Below are 22,244 nucleotides of genomic sequence, written 5' to 3'. Positions count from 1 at the left end.
CCTGAGGTTAAAAATCACTTGGCAAAACCTGAACATTTGTTTGGAACCATATGTTGTGGTGGGAAAGTCTGTCTGAAGTCGGCAGGTATTCAGACTTAAAACATTAATAGACATTAGCACCTGCCTAGTGCGGAGTAGGTGCTGGAAAATTGTGTTTGAAAGGATGAATGAAGAAAAGAATATTCCTACACTGTAGTAATAAAGATTGAATTCTGGATGCGTGACTGTGATATGGTCAGAAATTCCTAGTAGTCAGGGTAAGTAAAAGAGGCATTTCCTGTGCCACAGTGTATCATTGGCAGAGACAAAGGACAATTCTGTTGAAGCCACAGCTCTCTGACTCCAGAGTGTTGTCCATTTTTTTTTGAAGGGTATGTGAGATGGGGATTGGATAAATGTTGGAAAGCACGCTTGTGTCTGTTGTTACTTCCTCCAAATTTCTGGTCATCATCTTGGTCACAAGCGACGTCTGCAATGAGCAGTCATGGCATGGACTTGGCATACAAAGTGCTCTAATGTAGACACTGACTTACAGGCTTCTACTAGGTTGTAATCTCACCAGAAGTAAGATTTTCCTATAATATAGAAAACAAAGGCGAGGTACAGACCTTGTTTTCCAGAGAAGTGATTCCCTATACCCTAGATAAGAAACTATTCAGTACATTTTCCAAATCCAGATTTTAAATCGAACCCTAAAGCCCTCCCTTTCTTGTTCTCATGGGGCCCTAAAAGAGGACCACTGCCCTTTTCTGTCCCCTTCACCAGCCATAGCATCCAAGGGAAGGGCTATGGATGTGGGCTTGACTGGTGGTCAGTCAACACCAGTTGACGTGGGCTTGATTGGCAGTCAGTCAACACCAGCACATCTGGAGGGCACATTCTGGAGCCTTCAGCCCTATACCAGACACCTTGTGTGCCCCACCTAGCATCCCCTTCACCACCTGTTTCTAGTGGCCTTTGCTAATGCAGCCAGCTGATGCACCAGCCATAGCTTGGTAGCACCTCTCCTCAACTGCACCATGTCCCTCTGGATTTCTGCCCTGAGGCTTCTCTGATACCCTGATGTCAGGCGTCTGGGAGAACATTTAGCCACTCTGGTACATGTGCCCCTGAAAGTGTGAGCAAATTAATCTTGACCGATGGGGCAACCGTCAACAGATGAGGAATAGGAGTTGGTAAATAAATGTTCCTTTCTGTCCCTGTCCTAGTCACTGAGCCCCAACATTCCATTGGCATTTATATCTTGTTCATCATTGTTTACTCAATGAACATGAACTGATGCTGTTTGGAGATACCAGGCACCAAGGATGTCTTGTTTCCTGTCCCAGGACCCAGCTTCATGTCTGCCACATGATAGGTACCCCATACATATTTGTGGAATAATTGCCTGCTAAGAGAAGAATAAAAAGAACACCGTTAACTCTGTATGTAGAGCAAACATAATAAAGTGAGTAGAAAAAGGTAGAGGACATCACAGAAAAAAGCTCAGTAGTATAAATTGTCATAATATATGAGTGTGGTCAGTTGTCTGGTTTGGCCAGATACATTGTGGGGTCACAAATAAGACAGTGCGTTAAAGTGCTTTTAACACTGTTCAATGATTTACACTAATAGGTCTTGGTATTTTGGTAAAACCGATATAGAGAGGTCTACTCGCTTCACTAAATTACAGTTTCCCCAAGGACAGGGACCCACATATTGTAGAGTATCAAGCATGTAATAGACACTTAATCAATATTGAATATAAAAATAATGGCCGAGGCTGGGCACGGTGGCTCACACCTATAATCCCAGCACTTTGGGAGGCCGAGGCGGACGGATCACAAGGTCAGGAGATCAAGACCATGGTGAAACCCTGTCTCTACTAAAAATACAAAAAAATTAGCCAGGCGTGGTGGCGGGCGCCTGTAGTCCCAGCTACTCGGGAGGCTGAGGCAGGAGAATGGCGTGAACCCAGGAAGCAGAGCTTGCAGTGAGCCCAGATCGTGCCAGTGCACTCCAGCCTGGGCGACAGAGCGAGACTCCGTCTCAAAAAAAAAAAATGGCCGAATGATAGATGGGTGAACAGATGAATGATGGACAGGCAGATGATGGATGGTTGTTCCTGGCTGTTAAATGGGATGAAAGAGAGGTCCTAAACCAGGCTTAACTCTGAGCAAGTGGCAGGCTACAAACAATCCCCAATTTCCCAGCCTATGTCATTGTAGCTAATGCCAAGTGTAACTAATATAGACCTCTGAGAAGCAGCACACTTTCTGTTGGACCGTAGAGTAGAGCACGGAGTGTGCGCACCAAGTTTCCTTGTTGCCCGTTGGGCTGTAAACAACAGGGGCAAGGCTTCCCTTGTGATAAACACATGCACATACATACAAAAAAACCTCCGGGGAAAAATAAATACTAGGTGCATTCAGCAACTACAACAAAATAAATAGGAGAGCTCATATTTCTACACTGAAGCAGAAAAAAAAAGTTAGCTGTGTTTTCACAGTATCTCTGTGACCTTTATTATTCCATCAGATTTTGGAATAGTATATAAAACACTGAGCTCCATGCTGACAAACACCAGTTTTGAAACTATTGCCACAGTCAATCCAAACAGCCTTCTCCCCTGGGTAAAATTATTATTTGGAATACAAGCAGAATTGTGGTTCCCTGAGCTAGCTGAGCGTAAATGAGGTTAGTGATTCATAAGGTGACTCTAGCGAGTTTGCAGATATGCAACTTGTACGGAAGCTGACGCACACAACAGAAGCTCAGCCTTGCCTTTCTGAGCTGGTAAGCATTTTCAGGCCTCACCACCTCTTTGGAGGACTGTGGTGGGTACAGGCTTCTGAGGACAAGAGTTAACCTGACAGAATGCTGATTTACCAGAAATAAACCCTTCAAATCAGATCACACCCTTGTCAGTAGCTTTTTGAGCGGGAAGATGGTAATTCTGCCTCTTTACATGTTCCTTGAAATACTTGAACTCTTGTTCCTTTGGATTAAGCTTTTGGGGGCTAGGTCATCTGGGGTACTCATTGTATCCTGGAGAGGTTGGGGAAAAGTGGTACTGGTATAAAAATACAACTCCCTGAACTTTTAAACCCTCAAATCTTTTTGATAATGTGGCTTCTCTTTCTTAATCCTGAACCTGATTTATTTTTTTTAAAAAATCCATTTATTCTTTGATATTAGTAGAGTAAGTTCAAAAAGAACAGAAATGGGTATGGAGCTCAGCATAACTTTGTACAAAGAAGGAAGTTGAAGAGAATCAGCCTAATGCTGCTGCTATGATTGCAGCATAATGAGGTGTCTACGGAGTAGGTCCCAGACACTGAGGGAACCTTTCTGATAGACTCTGAAAGTGACAAGCCCCAGTTTCTTCTGTGACATCGTACCAATTAGCTGATCTAAATGGGCACATATTCACGTTTGAGGTCGTATACAGTTCTCGAAGGCTAGGCTGCCCCTGCGAATGGGGCTGTAACTCACTGTCTGTGTCATAACGGCAACAGTGGGGGAAGATGCCAGAGCTGTGTTTTCGTAGTTTGAGAGACTCCTCTTTGATGAAGGCCAAGTATATTAATCACACCATCAGGAAAATTCCCTGGGTTAGTTAGACTCTTAAGTTAAAAGGGTGTAGGATCCTATGTTCACACTAGGATCAGGGAAGCTCCAGTTCTCATTACGTTGATTTAGCAGTGACAGAGAGGAACCCCAGCTGACCCACTGTGGCTCACTGCAGCAGTGAGAAGAGGAAGAAGGCCTGTGCTGTGCCCTTCTCGGTGAGCTGACCAAATATTCTGTTACCTGACTCTCATCCCCTGTGACTGAAAAGTGCTAATACAGAGACCTTGGCACAGATGCAAACAGTACAAGATTGACTAATTATACAGTGTCCAGACAGGGAACTGGCAGGGCATGGCAACACTTAGGAGACAGGCCGTGAACGTCAGCCTGAAGTGAGTCAAACGTGAGCTTTGGAGGAACCTGTTCCACCACGAAAATAAAAGCTGTGTGTACCCAAGAAGGGGAGAACTGTTCCCTGAAAACCACAGAGAGAAAAACAAACAAGCCCCTCAAATATGCTTGCTGTCAGCCTTTGGTATTTAAAAAATGTGGGCTTCCTTCGGGGCATGGTCTCATGTTTGTTCTCCCTTGATTTCAGCTCCCATTTTCTCCAGCAATTATTCAAACCGAAGTGGAACAGCTGCTGGGGCCGTGCCACCCCCACATCCTGTCGGTCACCCTTCTCCAGGACATAATGTACAGGGGAGCCCCCACAACCCCTCCTCCCAGTTACCTCCACTCACAGCTGTGGACGCAGGAGCTGAGAGGTAAGGCCATCTGTCTCTCTCTCCTAATAGGTGTCGCCGCCAAACCTCCCTCCACGGAGAAGTGCTTTGACAGTTGCTGAATTTTATTAATAATCCGTTGGTGGGTTGAGTTACCCAAAGGTGACATTTTAAAAGTACATACACAAAGCACGTGGACCAAATATCTCATTATCTGTTTCATTTTTCTACGGGAAAACAAATGAAATTATATTGGCAATAGCCAGCCGAAGTTTCAGATGCTGGAAACACACCAGAATTTCCCTGTCTTTCTACCTTTCTTCGGTCTGTTTCAGAAACCCAATTTTAAGGTAATGTATGTGCAGGTTGAAACACTTCCCGATGTCAGATGGTGCCTTCGCCACATAAATCAGTATTGTTAGGGCGCAGGATTTTATATAGGCTGCTCATTGAATACTTAGTGTTAATATCAGTCTCATAAAGGACTTCTGGGAGAAAATTTTTAAACAACCATGATCTTCATATTTTTACTCCTGAATGCTTTATTGGTGCCAGAGACCTTTCGAGGCCCTTCATACTTCTGTTTCCCAATCTGTTGTGTGTTTCTGTGGACCACAAACCAAAACAAGAGTCTGCATCTCTTGCTTCTCCATCTCCTTCCCCTTTTGTGGAGCAGGCTCTAATGAACTTCTCTTGCTCAAGGGCAAGTGTACAGCTGCATCAGTACAGGTAGCTTTGGAAGAAGGTTGGACGCTTCAGTCCTCTCCGAGCTGCCCAACACACCTCTTGTCACCTCTCTCCTCTTGTCGTCTGGCTTGAGTTGACCTACCTGGTTATTCCCAGACATCCAGAGGAAAAAGAAGTTCTTGTAGGAACTCTACGCAAGCTTGGAGTAATGGGCAATTGTTGAACAAAATAATGGGTTGAGTAGGCAGCAGGAATAAAAGTTTTGAATCTTTCATTTCACCAGCAATCTCTGGTTCCATCATTACTGACCTGACCTATGAGTTTGGCAGTCTGTGGTTTTAATTCTGATAAACCGTATATTTTATTGTTTATGCCTTTCTCCCTTTATTAATATTATTTTGTTTATTTTGTTTAATGAACGTCTGTTGAATACCTTCTTTTTTTTTTTTTTTTTTTTTTGAGACGGAGTCTCGCTCTGTCGCCCAGGCTGGAGTGCAGTGGCCGAATCTCAGCTCACTGCAAGCTCCGCCTCCCAGGTTTACACCATTCTCCTGCCTCAGCCTCCCGAGTAGCTGGGACTACAGGCGCCCGCCACCTCGCCCGGCTAGTTTTTTGTATTTTTTTAGTAGACACGGGGTTTTACCGTGTTCGCCAGGATGGTCTCCATCTCCTGACCTTGTGTTCTGCCTGTCTCGGCCTCCCAAAGTGCCTTCTATGTGTCAGATACTGTGTTGGATGTTGGAGTCCAAAAAGTTATTAAAACATGCTCCTGTCCTTACAGGTTTGAATGGTGAGGACAGGCATTCAAATGAAGTATAATAAGGCTGTTTGGTTAAATGATGTAATAGAGATACCACAGGAGCCTAAAGAGGATGTCTCTAAATCTGTCTCAGGGAGCGAGGGAAAGAAAGACACAGTGATGTAGGCATTGAAGGAAGACTAAGGCTTTTCTGGATGCCTCAATAGGGCACAGCATCCAAGGCAGCAAGAAGAATGTATGCAAGATGTGAGGAACAGAGAGGACACCGTCAGGGAAGGTCTCAGTAGCTTGGGATGACAGCCTCCAGGCGTACATGGCTGATGAAGTCAGATAACAGTAGGTTGGCTCATGTGGAATTGTGTATTTGATGCTAAGGAATTTGTCTCTTATCCTGCTAGGAGTGAAGAACCATTATAGCTTCTTTGTTAAGAGAGAAACACATTACAGCAAAAGAATTCAGGTGACAAGATAGTTGAGTAACTGAACTTGGAAGGAGAGACAGGAAAAACAAGGAGAAGAATATTGCAGGAGTCCTTGTAAGCAATATGGTTACTTGAAGGAAGGCAAAGCAGTGAGGATGGAGAATTTATTCAAGAGCAATTATTTAGGAGGCAGAATTACCAATCATTAATATATATGTGGAGCAAAGAGGAGGGACCAAAATTCGTTTATGAGTTTTACCCCCAGACACCAAGATTGTGTCATTAATAGAAACTGAAAAATACAAAAAGAGTGTGGTAGTGTGGAGGATAAAATAATATTGAGTGGAGGAGAAGGGGAAGAAGAGGGAATAAGAAACTGACTTTAGGAGTTTGAATTCTAGGTGATTTATAAAAGATCCATGTGTATATGTCTGATTGGCAATTAGAAATATGAATCAGAAGATGTTGGACTTTTGTAAAACAGTTCTATGCACAAAGTAAAGTGTAAACAAATCATTAGCCTCCTCCCACAAGATCTGTCAGCAAAGCAGCGCAAATGATAACCATCCATTAAGTTCACAGACATTGGAGACAGGAAGTCTTTCCTTTCACTTATCTGATATATTCCTATAAATTAAAATTTAAAAAAAAAACACATTTGCTATAGTTTTCTGTTGGGTTCTAAATGATATTAGCCATGGACTTTTCATCATCTCATTTCATTCTGCCTGGCTGAGAATCTTACTCCACAGTGTCAAGATGCTCAGGAATGATCAATCGGAACCTCCATTCGCTGCACCTCCTTATCTATAGTCATAACGACTTTTAACAAGAATATAAGACAGAAACAATCATTGAGTCTCCTTTTTGTACACAGCCTTTAAAAAGAATACATGTAGAAAAAAGATTTTAATTATTATCGGAGTCAAAGACAACGACTATCACAACCCAAATGCCTGAAGTTTGCATCCCAGTTCTGACAGTTGCTAACTGTTTGGCTGTGGGCAAATTCCTTAGCTGCTCGTGCTGCTTGAGTTTGTGTGTTTGTCTTTTTAAAATATTTTATTTTGTATTTTTTATTGCTCCTTTTGAAAATGTGTAACATATTTTAAAAAATGGCAAGAATAGTACAATGAATACCCATGCATATACCCTGCATTCATATTCACCCATTGTCAATATTTTTGCTTTTTTCTTTTTCTTTCTTTCTTTCTTTCTTTCTTTCTTTCTTTCTTTCTTTCTTTCTCTTTCTTCTTTCTTTTCTTTTTTTCTTTCTTTCTTCTTTCCCTCCCTGCCTTCCTTCCTTTTCTTTCTTTCCTCTCTCTCTTTCTTTTCTTTTCTTTCTTTCTTTCTTTCTTCTTTCCCTCCCTGCCTTCCTTCCTTTTCTTTCTTTCCTCTCTCTCTTTCTTTCTTTTCTTTCTTCTTTCCCTCCTTCCCTTCCTTCCTTTTCTTTCTTTCTTTCTTTCTTTCTTTCTCTTTCTTTCTTTCTTTCTCTTTCTTTCTCTCTTTGTCTCTTTCTCTCTTTCTGTCTCTCTCTCTCCCTCTCTCTCTGACTTTGAGGGGTCTTTGTTTTCTTGCCTATTGTTGCAGAACCATTTGACAGATGGTTGCAGATAACTGAGCAACCCTAATTACCCCCCAATTACTTCAGTAGCGATCTCCTAAGAAGGACATTCTCCTACATAAACCCAATATAATAATCATACTCAGGAAATTTAACATCGATATCATACTATTCTCTAATAGTTACTCGCTATTCAGATTTCCCCAATTTTGTGAATAATGTTTTCTATAGCTGGAGATTTTTGTTTGTTTTCCTTTTTGTGATTCGGGGATCTAATAAGGATCTCCCAGTGCATTTAATTTTTATTTCTTTTTCATCTTCTTGAATCTAATGAAGTTCTCCAGCTTTTTGTTGTTATTATTATTGTCTTTCAGGACACTGACAATTTTTGAAGAACTCGGGACATTTATTTTACACAGTGTTCCAGTATTCCATAGTTTGGATTTGTGTAACTGTTTTATCCTAAACAGATTCATTGTAAATATTTTTGGCCGGAATACCACATAGATGATGTGGTGTTTCTTAGCTTTTTTGAGATTTAGATTGCACCTTATGGAGAATTAGGATTAAATAAACCAAAGTAGATAAAGTGCCTCGCAAGTTATATGGCATGAAGCAGGCTTTTCATAGCTGTGGATCCTAACATAAAAACAGGCAGCTTTGGCATAGCTGAGTGATTCAGTTTGGAAGTCAGAGGATGTTGTTAAATGATCATAGGATTTGATAATGTAAATAATCATAGGAGAAATGAAGAGGAAGGAGGTACTTTATATGATGGGAGAATGAAATGGACATTTGCACTTTGTGGTTTTGCCTTGCTGCTATATTCTCCCATACTTGGATGAGTGCCCCATCCGTTGCCTTTCCAGCTGGAGTGGGGCAAGTGTGAGTGTGGAAGGTTCTCTCTTCCGATCAGGTTTGGAAAGGAGGATGACATGAAACAGCCCTGACTTATTCACCAGGTTTGCATTAGTGTCCAGCATAAAAACACTAAGAGGAAATGTGCTTACCTTCCGCTTTTGGTTTGTATATCTTTGCCTCTGTTTGCCTGGGAAATCCCCCAGTAAAAACTCCAGCAGTTTTCTTAACGGAAATAGGTTTATCACACTCTGCGATTTTTAGTGGGAAACTGGCATCTTTTCCTGCTTTGTGGGCATTGATTCATCATTTACTTAGCTTTAACATGGTAAAAAAAATGGGCTGAGTCACTGTCAGAAGTCAGGAAAGGTCCACCAAATCTACCCAGTTAGCATCGAGTTCTTTGATCCTTACCATCATAAAATAAAATTAATGCAAGTTCTCTCAATCTGACAAGGTTCCATTTTTATTTTGAAATATTATCTGAATGACACATTATTTCAGTGATTTAAGCTACACACCACATCACCTAATGTTGATTTAACTTATTACGGGAAGTGGTGTTTTGCTATGTCATGTTGAATGAGCCAGTGGTACTTTATGACAGCGGCTTCCCATGAGAGGAACTCAGCGTCTTTGGAAATGTTAATTCATTGAATTTCATAGTATGTCTGTTAGACCAGAGAAAACAAAAATATTGATGGGAGCTTCTTTTTGAAATGCAGAAATCTTACAATTCCAAGAATAAATCCTCTGAGTTTGTGTTGCTCATCTTTTACAAGAGAATGTCAGCTGCCTCTCTTCGTTCTGAAGAAGGCCACAAACATGGTGTGCTTTGTTGTGTAATAGAGCTGAAGGAGGCCTGTGGATTGACCACAGTGGAGAGGCTTATGGAGAGCTTCCTATGAGCCCATGGCTGAGCCAGAAAAGACTGAAAAGAAAGTGTAAATATAAGGAAAAAAACCGAAGTGTTTTTTTCTGTTCTCTCACTTAACAATAATCAACACAAAATGCTTCTGTGACCAAATGTATGGGGGGTTTTCCCCAACCCACTGAGCATGCAGTCAGTTCTGCAGTAGACACCCGCTGGGTGTCCTCTAATTGCAATCTATCCTGACAGTCTCTACTTGGAGAGAGTGTCAGATTCCACAGGTTGAGGACACAGTTCCACAAGACTGCCCCCTACCTCTGATGCCAGTTGCAAGACCTGGGTTATTTTGCCTGTACATCTGACTGACTGACTATAAATCAGGGTTTCCACAGCCCCTTCCTCAGGTTCTATTAGTTTGCTGGAGCAGTTCACAGAACTCAGGGAAACACTTACATTTACTGGTTTATTATAAAGGACATTATAAAGGATACCAATGAAAAGATGTATAAGCCAAGGCATATGGGAAGGGGCACAGAACCTCCATTCCCTCTCCAGGCCTGTCTCCCTCTAGGAACCTCCATGGAACCTCCATGTATTCAGCTATCCAGAAGTTCTCTGAACCCAGTCCTTTTGGATTTTTATGGAGACTTCATTACATAGGCACGATTGATTAAATCATTGGCCATTGGTAATCAGTTTACTCTTTGGCCCCTGTTCCCTCAGATGTTGGGGGTTGAGGCTAAAAGTCAACACTCTAATCCTGTCTTGGTCTCTCCAGTGGCCAGTGTCATTCTTTCAGGCAGCCAGAGGCTGCCAGCTATCAGTCAACTAATTAGCATACAAAAAGACACTATCATTTCAAAGATTCCAAGGATTTTAGAAGTTGTATGCCAGGAATGAGGACGAAAACCAAATATATATTTCATAATATCACAGAAAGAAGGGATGTGTAGTGTCTTCGGAGAGTATTCAATCTAGTATATGAATCAGCAGCAGAAAATGTGAGGAATAATTATTTTTGAGAAGTAGTCAAAGCGCCTTTACCAAATAAGGAATGACAATATTTTTTAGTCTCTATGGAGTATTGGAAAGGCTTATTCTTTTCACCCATAATGTATTATTTCAGATATTGCATTGCTAGAATTCTAGGTACTTTTATACATGTATAATAGGCCTTTCAGTAATTTGCATGAGTAACTTTGACATTTCTTTTTTTTTTTTTACTTTATTTTCTTTATTTTTTATCTTTATTTTAGTTTATTTTTATGCAAATTTATGGCCATATGATGTGAAATTTTGTTACATGTATATAATGCATAGTGATCAAGTTAAGGTAATTTAGGATGTCCAACACCCAAGTATAATACGTTTTTTATTTAACTATAGTCACCTTATTCTGTTACCAGGCATTCAATTTATTCCTTCTATTTAACTGATGATCATATGGTTTTTTGCCCCCTTTCTCTTAATGTTATATATCCCATTTATTGATTTGTATATGTTGCACCATCGTTGCTTCCCTAGTATAAATCGCACTTGTGCTGTTGAATTTAGTTTGCTGGCATTTTATTGAGGATTTTTGTGTCTATGTTCATCAGGGATATTGGCCTGCAGTTTTATTTTTGTTGTTGTTGTTGTTGTGATTTTGTCTGGTGTGGGTATCAGGGTGATGCTGGCCTCATGGAATGCCTGTGGGAGAATTCCCTCTTCAATTTTTTGGAATAGTTTCCAGAGGATTGGTATTAGTTCTCTGTATGTTTGGTAGAATTTTGCTGTGAATCTATCTGGTCCTGGGCTTTTCTTTTGGGGAGACTTTCTAATACTGATTCCATCTCATTATGCATTATTGGTCTGTTCAGGTATTTTATTTCTTCCTTATTCAGTCTTGGTAGATTGTATGTTTATCAATTTTATTTATATGTTCAAATAACCAGCTTTTTGTTTTATTGCTTCTTTGTATATTTTTTAGTTTCTATTTCATATTATTCTGCTCATATCTTTATTACTTGTTTTTTTCTGCTAATCTGGGGTTTGGTTTGTTCCTCCTTTTCTAGTTCTTTGAGGTATGTTTTTAGATTATTTGTAATCTTTCTACTTTTTTGATATAAGCATTTATTGCTACAAACTTCCCTTTTAGCACTGCTTTTGCTGTATTCCACAGGTTTGGGGACTGATAATAGTTTGGCTCTGTGTCCCCACCCAAATCTCATCTTGAATTGTATTCCCATAATTCCCATGTGTTGTGGGAGGGACCTGTTGGGAGATAATTGAATCATGGGGATGGTTTCTGCCATACTGTTCTCTTGGTAGTGAATAAGTCTCATGATATCTGAGGGTTTTATCAGGGGTTTCCACTTCTGCATCTTCCTCATTCTCTTTACCTGCTGCCATCCATGTAAAATGGGAGTTTCTCCTCCTTACATTCCACCATGATTATAAGGCTTCCCCAGCCACGTGGAACTGTAAGTCCAATTAAACCTCTTTCTTTTATAAATTGCCCAGTCTTGGGTATGTCTTTAACAGCAGCATGAAAACAGACTAATACAGTAAATTGGTACCAGTAGAGTGGGGTGCTGCTGTAGATACCTGAAAATGTGGAAGCAACTTTGGGACTGGGTAACAGACAAGGGTTGAAACAGTTTGGAGGGTTCAGAAGAAGATAGGAAAATGTGGAAACATTTAGAATTTCCTAAAGACTTGTTGAATGGCTTTGCCCAAAATGCTGATAGCGATATGGACAGTAAAGTCAAGGCTGAGGTGGTCTCAGATGGAAATGAGGAACTCGTTGGGAACTGGAACAAAGGTGACTCTTGTTATGTTTTAGCAAAGGGAGTGGTGGCATTTTGCCTCTGCCCTAGAGATTTGTGGAACTTTGAACTTGAGAGAGATGATTCAGGGTATCCAGCAGAAGAAATTTCAAAGCAGCAAAGCATTCAGGAAGTGACTTGGGTGCTGTTAAAAGCATTCAGTTTTGAAAGGGAAACAGAGCATAAAAGTTTGAAAAATTTATGGCCTGGCAATACATTAGAAGACAAAATCCCATTTTCTGGGGAGAAATTCAAGCTGGCTGCAGAAATTTGCATAAGTAACGAGGAACCAAATGTTAATTCCCAAGACAATGGGGAAAATGTCTCCAGGGCATGCCAGAGGTCTTCACAGCATTCCCTCCGGTCAGAGGCCCTAAGGCCTAGAAGGAAAAAGTGGTCTCCAGGGCCTGGCCCAGGGTCCCTGTGCTGTGTGCAGCCTAGGGACTTGGTGTCCTGCGTCCCAGCCACTCAAGCAATGCCTGAAAGGGGCCTGAAGCTCCGACCGTGGCTTCAGATGGTGCAAGCCCTAAGCCTTGGCAGCTTCCACGTCATGTTGAGCCTGTGGGTACACAGAAGTCAAGAATTGAGATTTGGAAACGTCTGCCTAGATTTCAGAAGATGTGTGGAAATGCCTGGATGCCCAGGCAGAAGTTTACTGCAGGGGCATGACTCTCATGGAGAACCTCTGCTAGAGCAATGCAAAAAGGAAATGTGGGGTGGGAGAGCCCACACAGAATCTCTATTGGGATACTGTCTAGTGGAGCTGTGAGAAGAGGGTCCAGACCCCAGAATGGTAGATCCACCGATAGCTTGTACTGTGCACCTGGAAAAGCCACAGATGCTCAATGCCAGCCCGTGAAAGCAGCCAGGAGGGAGGCTGCACCCTGCAAAGTCACAGGAGCAGAGCTGCCCAAGATCATGGGAACCCACCTCTTGCATCAGCATGACCTGGATTTGAGACATGGAGTCAAAGGAGATCATTTTGGAGCTTTAAGATTTGACTGCCCAACTGGGGAAATTGCGTGTGCCCTGTAGCCTCTTTGTTTTGGCCAATTCCTCCTATTTTGAATGGTTATATTTACCCAGTGTCTGTATCCCCATTGTATCCAGGAAATAAGTAGCTTTATTTTGATTTTATAGGCTCATAGGTGGGAGGGACCTGCCTTATCTCAGATGAGACTTTGGACTGTGGACTTTTGAGTTAATGCTGAAATGAGTTAAGACTTTGGGGAACGGTAGGAAAGCATGATTGGTTTTGAAATGTGAGGAGATGAGATTTGGCAGGGGCCAGGGGTGATATGATATGGTTTGGCTCTGTGTCCTCACCCAAATCTCATCTTGAATTGTATTCCCATAATTCCCACGTGTTATGGGAGGGACCTGTTGGGAGATAACTGAATCATGGGGGTGGTTTCCCGTCATACTGTTCTCGTGGTAGTGAATAAGTCTCACGAGACCTGATGGTTTTATCGGATTTCTGCTTTTGCATCTTCCTTGTTCTCTCTTTGCCTTCTGCCATCCATGTAAGATGGGACTTGTTCCTCCTTACCTTCCGCCATGATTGTGAGGCTTCCCCAGCCACGTGGAACTGGAAGTCCAATTAAACCTCTTTCTTTTGTAAACTGCCCAGTCTCAGGTATGTCTTTAACAGCAGCATGAAAACGGGCCAATATAGGGATGTTGTATTTTCATTTTCATTTGTTTCAAGACATTTTTAAATTTTCATCTTAGCTTGCTCTTTGGCCCAATGGTCATCCAGGAGCACGCTGTTTAATTTTCATGTATTTGCATGGTTCCCAAAGTTCTTTCTGGTATTGAATTCTTGTTTTATTCCATCGTAGCCGGAGAAGATACTTGATATGATTACAATTTTAAAAATTTGTTGAGACTCATTTTGTAGTCTGACAGGTATCATTTTCTAATTAATCATGGGGAATGTAATGTTGGTTGCCTGGGCACTAAAGAGTCAAAGACAGCAACTGTTTTCAATTCAATGGCTTTGCAATTCTGTAAAGTTCTTTAGCTCTACTCAAACCGGTCTGACTTCTGACTTAGTTTCCTTTTTTCTGTGTCTCAATTCGGGCTTTGTTTCTATATAAAATCTTCCTTTTTCTTCCTATCCTTAACCAAGTGTTACCCATCCTTTGGTGCTCAGTTTAGTTCTTAATGCAGGAAACCTCTCCTCTGCCTCTCACAGTTCACAAAATCAAGTTCCCCTGATGAATCCCTTGGATCTTATCATCTGTTTCATGTATGTACTATTTACCAGATGTCACCATGCTAACCGAATTGTTAACTTTTGGTGAGCAGGAACGTTAAGTTTCCTAGTGACCTCCATACTGCCATGTACTGAGTAATACAGTGACAGGTTCCAAGGAAGGTTTGAGAAAGGAAAAAGACCAATGAGGGGAATGCCTACGAAGCAAGAGGTCGTTGTCAGAAGCCCTGCCCTCTCCGAGTATCCAGTCAAATGGAAGACACCAAGCCAACAGGCAATCATAGTTTAGAGTATTATGAAGGGGTGATATAGGGGCCTGTGGATGCATACAGAAAGAGCACATAACCCAAAATTGGGGATAAAGGACTAGAGAAAGAAATTTTTTCCTGAAAGCTGATAACCTACAGGCAAGAAGACTATGTACAACAAGTGTTGTATACAAAAGCTAAGGAGGAAGAGAGCCAGCAAGGGTGGAATATAGTGTAGAAATTAGGGAGTAACCTTATCAGCCACATTTAGAGGTTTGAGCTTTAACTTGAGGACAAGAAGTTGTGTGTTGGGCCAGTAAGGGGGATGTAGTGACTCTTGCATGCATTCCAAATTCCTCCCTCGTCTATTATCCACCCACAAAGAGTTCAGAATGCATTCTCTGCCTGATAGAAGAAAAAAGACAAAGAATTGAAAAATGGTTCATCTTGTTCTCAAATAGCCAAAGGCATTGTTTTGTATCTCCTGGACTAGTGAAGCAGCACAGTAGGGATTGTGTTATTTTCCTTTTTAATACCATTTGTAAAGACAGTTTTGTCTCTTGCAATTTGAAGCTTGTATTTTATGTAGTCATGAACTACCAGGGTTTTGAAGAGTCACTGAGTGTCACAAAAAAAATTACTTCCATTTTAAAGGCAAAGTGATGAACATTTGAAAATTAGAGATCTAATCCAGCAGTAATTTTGTCTCACTTGTCTCCATTATATCTGAGAAAACTTGGATATGACTAAGAGTTCGCTGCATGACTGTGTGTCATCTTATAGTTGCAATTTGTCCAGTGAACACTGGTCTGTGGTCATTGATGCGTATCACAGAGACTTTCCAACACATATAGAAATACATCTAACTTAGAGGGTAACAGATAAACATAGGTAATTAAGTTTGACAATCTTGATCATTGGAATAGTTGAGAAAAGTCATAGTTAAAAGACAAATATAAGCCTCAAATAACCATTTTTGTCAACCTGCATGTTGACATCCACATCATCCTCTGGTAGAGTCTGTCACTCTGGGGCTCACCTTGTGCCATGTCATCATGAACATCATTCTTTCTCTTTGGGCCACAGCACTTTTATGTAGAAGTCAAGCTGTTATCCTCATTTAGCATCCCATGAGGGGACCAGTTTCTCTCTACAGAAAGGTAACTTCCACAGATATTCAAGATTAAGAGAGGTGGGGTCCAAAATCCATTCCCTACCTAGCACATGTGTATGCACACGCCCACGCACACACAAGAATTGTTGAATGTAATAAAAGTTGTTCCTGATCTCAATGTTGTGAGCAGTACAGAGGCAGAAAATTCTGATATCCTATTTTTGAAAATGGAGATGAGAGCTTTGGGATTTAGATTAGAAAAGGTTGGTGGTCTGTCCCTACTTTGTTTTCTTTAAATCTATGGAAAGTTCCTGGTACTTCTCAATGTTTTTTCCAGTGTAGAATGGCCAGCCAGTCTTTAAGCTTCCTAACTATTGAGGATCCATGGCCAAAGCCATGCTTCATCCTCTATGGCAAATATCAGTTAGGTCTTTGGTCTTTGGAATGAACTTTCTTCTCTTACTAATAACTTCTTAAATACACTCCTCTGATATACTCCTGGAAGTCACACATACACTTACAAGGAAATAGATGACATTGGTTACTTTCTTTTTACCAGTCTCGTGATTGTGAATGGCTCCAGAGGAAAAGAAAAAGATAAAATAACAACAGCAACAACAACAACAACAACAAAACATTGCTGAACTGGCTTCCCCAGTCTTCTCTGACCTATCTCTGATTTAAATGTCCATGTGTTCCTCAAAACTTCTATGAACATAATTTTCAGTCTAATGTGTTTCTCGATAATGGAGGAAAATCAAGAGCTAAGTCTATATAGTTATCTTCAACTTACTGTTAACAACCTAAAAAACCCAGGAGTCAACTCGGATTCCTCCCTTTTCCCAAACACTCTCATATCTAATTCATCTGTAGGTCCTGTTGGTTCTGTCTTCAAAATACATTTCAAGACTAATCGACTTCACTCCTCCACCCTAGTTCAAGCCACTGTCCCCTCCCATCTTAAGCAAAATAGTCTCTAACTGGTCTCTCTGCATCAAATCCTGCCTACCTATGATCATCTACCCTCATCCCACCAGCACACACATGGCATTGCTCTACACCACAAGAGTTACCCTTTAAAATGTAAATGGAATAATCTCTTTTCTGTTCACACCTCTCCCTGGCTAATACTTGGAATAAAATTCAAACTCCATTTTGTAGTGTACATGACCCTCTGTGGTCTGGCCTCTGCTAAATTCATCCATTGTCATTTCCCTTGTTTAATCTGTTCCAGCCACACTGGCCTTGTTGGAGTTTCTAAAAAACAGTCACTAATCTTGCCTTGGGGACTTTGCACTTGCTGTTCCTGAGACCTGAAAGCCACTCTCATCAGAACCTCACATGACTTGTGCCTTCCTTTCTGGTGTCTGCTCAAATAGTACCTCCTCAGAAAGGCCCTTCCTAACTATCTAAAACTTTCCTTTCCCACCTCCCTTTCCTCTTTAACTCTGCTTTAATTTTCCTTCATTGACTTCTCGCTCCCTGAAGTTGCACTATTTGCTTACTAATTGCTTCTATTACCCTACAGGGGTCCCAGTCTCAGGTTGACGGCTACCTTGTGCAGAATGCTTACCGCTCAGTGCTGATAGGAGAAACCTAAGGAATTTTGTAAAATGAATGAAAGTGGATGGAAACAATAATACTACTCTCATTCCTTTGTTATTTCTGAGAGTGGTTACAGTATCCCAGAGCAGGCAATTGTTGTTCTTCCACCTCCACACTCTCCTCCAGGCCACTTCCTGGGAAGATGGGAGACACTGACGGGAGCCTCTGTGGGACACTCTCCCAAGCAAACAGCTCCACTTGTGGTTTCAGCGTTTGTTATAGCAGATCCTTATCCATGTATGTTTTATTTTGAAATGCACTGGTTCTTCATTTTAGATTAATTATAATCACATATCAAAAACCAACTATTAGGATGCCTGTAAAAGAAACCATTTTTTAAGTGCCAAGGAAGTCATTTGACCTCCAAAAGCCAAATCAACCATCTTTATTTTGTTTCCATATTCCAAACAAATCCACCTCATGTTAAGCACAAGATGATGTTTTCTTAGTCCCCTTGGATTTTCAGTCAGGAAAGTGAGTCATGACAGTAACAAGAAAGGCTTAGGTGAAATAAAATTTCTCTTCTTGCAACCTCTACTTCATTGCATTAGCATGAAGCAACAAGGGAGGTCACACTAACTCATGGTATTATTCCAACTTGTTAGTATGTTCTTGTCATCTGCTGTTTCTGAAACAGCAAGTCATATATAGTCAGAATTCTCAAAGCAAAAGCCCATAAGCCATTCTAGCCTGAGTCAAGACATCCACATATTCCAAAGTGCTTCTTCTCTGACATAGAATAGGCTGGTCAAAGGATTGCCTCTACTTAATCTTTTAAAGGTGTGATCCAGAAATCTTCGTGGTTTTTTCCTTTCCTAAGTAGCGACAGTTAGGAGACTTAGCTGCTAAGAGATTATCTTTATGCAAGTGAAGAACTGTGTTGATTGGTGGTCAGGAGAGTATTGAGGTGAGCAGAAACCAAGAGGCAAAGTTCATTGGATGAGCCTTTTGTGTTTGTATCCTTTTTGGAGAAATAGTCTTTGGTTGCTTTTCTGTTTAGTTAGAAGGAGAAAAAATCTGTTTTACTCATCCTTCCCCTCAGAGAAAATGATTAGAAAATGATACATTGCACCAGTTGGGCAAATGTATCATCTACCTGGGCACAAGAATTGGTACCAAGTTGAGAACCAGGTCTGTGGAACCATGTTCAGCAGAGTAATTCTTCATCTGCAATGACCTACATTTGTTAAATACTTACCTTCTTATAGAACTAGATAAGATTGTTGGAGATACACATTAGTAGCAAGTTTTTGAGGGTTTATGCTTTTTCCATCTATAAGAGCCAAAAGCCCTTCACTAATTGTCAATTTTTAAAATATATGCTGTTTCCTTCCATTCATTTCTCTAGTCAAATGTTGAGTCTTATCTTTAAGAGAAGGTGCAGAAAATTCCTGCACCTGACATTCAATATATGGGGGAAAAAAGCACATATAAACAGCACATGTTATTAATGACTGAAGCATCACCCAGCCAGTTTCTTTTCAAATGTATGGATTATATAGACTTTTGAAGTCTTCTATGGTTGTGACTTCCAAAGGCACCTGACCACACTTGGCAGGAGTACTGCATTTAAAGTTGGTTCTCGAAGTTCTTCTGGTGTGTTCAAAAGACTCGTGTTTGCATTTTGAAACCATGAGAAGGATACTGGATAGTCCATTTTTTGTAAGCCTATGCCTCTATTTCTCATGCTTAGACAAAAATAACACTGATTTTTTTTTGTCTTATTTCTCATCTGACATTCTCATTACACTCTCTTCTGAATGTTTTTCTTTCATCTAATGCATTCTATTGTAAAGTAGATTGAACGCTATGTCTGACACCATGCTGAACAAGAGAAAGATTCTTGCCTTTGGTACAGGACTATGAGTTAATCCCCTTGCTCTGACCTATTCAGAGAAACCCAAGAGATGATATCATTACAGATTTTTTTTCATAGTAGAATTTTTTACATCAAATGTCTAGGACCACACTGGATACATTTTCTTTAGTTTGGTGCTTTCTTAAAGAGAGGATTTGGCAGAATCAGCCTTTCTTCCCTCTCTCCCCATGTCAGATTCTGAAATAGACAAACAACTGAGTCACAGCCAATTCTGCAGTCAGGATATTCCAGAAAACTCCTCTCTTGGTCCTGCATAATTCATTTTTCTGACATACCCAAGACGTTCTCCCCTCCTCCCTTTTTTTTTTCCACAGAGGAGAAACATTGCAATGCTCTGGGTCCTATTTCAGCATCTCGAAGAAAAAAAAAAATAACACTTCTCTGCCTTGGGCATTGATTACTTTGCTTTTTTGACTTACAGCTTGCTCCCTATACATACCAGGAGGAGAAACTTTCCTCCAGAACACTCTGTCCTTTCTGTTTCTCACACTCACTCACTCATAATATATAAGAGCATCTCCTTCAAAAAGCATTTGTGATCTTTTCACCTACAGCCAACTTCACAGACTTCATTTTGTCATGCTCAATGTAGGTTCAGGCAATCATTTTTGAGTCCTGGGCTTTTCCAACCGAATGAATTATTTGCAGTTAATATTGACCCAGCCTCTCATAAGGAGCACCAAGCTCTTCCAGGGGACGGATTCAGTTCTTGGACTATTTGGGGACAGAGTCCTCAGACGGACACACAGCTCTTGGCCTGCCCCAGTCCTGCCCCAGTGGACAGTGTTGCAATTACCCACACTTCCCAGCGGCTGTTCCTTCTTTACTGAAAGCTGGTCTTGATTGTCTCAGAAGCCGAATTCAATTTGCAGTTCCCCCAGTAACGTGCTGTGATTCATTTGGGGACAAATCTGGATTGAACTGAGTCCAAGTGTCTCTTTTGTGAGACAGAAGGGAAGTATAAGTAGATACTATAGTCACCCAGATGAGTCAGCCAGGAATTCATGAAGTGATTCATAAATCGTTATAAAGACCACTAAAGTCTACTAAAATGGAGTGCTGTCTGGCTATACAAAGTGGGGTATTATCATTGCGGGGTTTTTTTAGATGTTAAATCAGATGTGAAATCCTTAAAACTGGGCTTTTCTTTTTAACTTTTGAAAAGGATTCCTTTCTTCCCCCTCTGCAGTTGGCCAACTGCTACAGCCATTTTTCATTGATTAGTTTTCACAGATGAATTTTAAAACCGCCACAGATGATACCCTGCAATTCTTTGGGGAAATAAAAAATACCTCCCCAAATCCATCGTAGACTAGTTTATATCCATTATTTCTACTCCCTGGCAGCAAATCAATAATATTTTTCATGTGAATACAATGAAACAAGCTGTTCTAATGAATCCTTCCTTCTTCGGGAGGTCTGTAGCCGCCGTGGAAGAGACGGGGGGAAAGAAGCTATCCAGAACACATACCGACTTTTAATCTAGTTGATCATGTAAACACATAAATTCCTTCTTTTCAAAGTGTTAACCCCCAAAGCAGTGCTAAAACACAGTCCTACATTGCTGACTAGAACTGCTTGTCGGTACAGTACAAATGAAGAAAAGAAAGAAATATTTATGACATGCTTGACTTGTAACACAATCTATTAGTAAATTTTGTTAAAGAAATGAATGTGGACATTGACAAAGAAATACTTTGAACTTATACACAGGGGAAAGAGCCCTACCTGAAAGGAGTTAACTAGTTAGAAAGACTAAAGTTATATTCTGTGTTGTGCATGAAGAACTCCAGTTCAGGACTGAGCAAGTTCACCAAAGCACACTGAGCTACACTTGCCATTGCTAGATTTTTTAAAGGTAGTATGATGCTGACACGCCCTCCCACCAGCCCATGATAAAGATGAACATTTCAGATGCCCTCAGGAATCTTCCTCATTCCTCCCTCACCCCACCACTCTTGCTTGCTTTATATCTCCACTAGAGGAGTCTTTCTCACCTTTGTGACTTTAAGCAAAGTATTTTACCTCGTTGGGCATTTTTTTTTTTTTATCCAAATAAGATGGTGCTCCAGTGCCCTTTCCAGCTAAACCATTCTATAATTGTATGAATTTGTGGACTCAGGATATTCCATTGGGAAACTCAGCACCAACACAGGAGACCTATACACGAGACCAAGATTAACTACTTCTAGAACCAGAAAATCAGCCACATGAGTAAATGCTCCACTTTCTTTTTTTAATTCAATTTAATTTTATTTTAAGTTCTGGGATTAATTTGCAGGATGTGCATGTTTGTTACAGAGGTAAACTTGTGCCATGGTGGTTTGCTGCACCTATCAACCCATCACCTAAGGATTAAACTCCGCATGCATTAGCTATTTTTCCTGATACTCTCCCTCCCCTACACCCCCTAACAGGCCCCAGTGTGTGATGTTCCCCTCCCTGTGTCCATGTGTTCTCATTGTTCAGCTCCCACTTATAAGTGAGAACATTCGGTGTTTGGTTTTATGTTCCTGCATTAGTTTGCTGAGGATAATGGCTTCCAGCTCCATCCATGTCCCTGCAAATGACATGATCTCATTCATTTTTATGGGTGCATAGTATTCCATGGTGTATGTGTACAACATATTCTTTATCCAGTCTATCATTGATGGGCATTTGGGTTGATTCCATGTTTTTGCTATTGTGAATAGTGCTGCAGTGAACATACATGTGCATGTATCTCTATATGATTTATATTCCTTTGTGTATATAATGGGATTATATACCCAAAGTAATGGGATTTGGGTATATAATGGGATTTCTGGGTCAAATGCTATTTCTGGTTCTAGGTCTTTGAGGAATCACCACACTGGCTTCCACAATGGTTGAACTAATTTACATTCCCACCAACAGTATGCCTCACTTTCTTTTGAGCCTTAGTGTTTATATCTG

General features: G+C 40.8%; 1 protein-coding gene across 5 annotated transcripts in view; it reads left to right on the top strand.

Annotated features, from left to right (window-relative positions):
- GLIS3 (GLIS family zinc finger 3) overlaps positions 1-22,244 on the top strand; it is a 499,006-nt gene that overhangs the window by 439,971 nt on the left and 36,791 nt on the right. For all 5 annotated transcript variants that reach the window (XM_033237228.1, XM_033237227.1, XM_033237231.1 and 2 more), the window contains one exon: positions 4,151-4,319. In XM_033237228.1, the coding sequence (XP_033093119.1) occupies positions 4,151-4,319 (169 nt within the window). The remainder of the gene's footprint in view (positions 1-4,150; positions 4,320-22,244) is intronic.

Source organism: Trachypithecus francoisi, unplaced genomic scaffold, assembly GCF_009764315.1.
Source record: "Trachypithecus francoisi isolate TF-2019V2 unplaced genomic scaffold, Tfra_2.0 Lachesis_group16, whole genome shotgun sequence".
Classification (NCBI taxonomy): Eukaryota; Metazoa; Chordata; class Mammalia; order Primates; family Cercopithecidae; genus Trachypithecus; species Trachypithecus francoisi.
The sequence above is the reverse complement of the archived record's forward strand: the minus strand, read 5'-3'. Positions and strand labels throughout refer to the sequence as shown.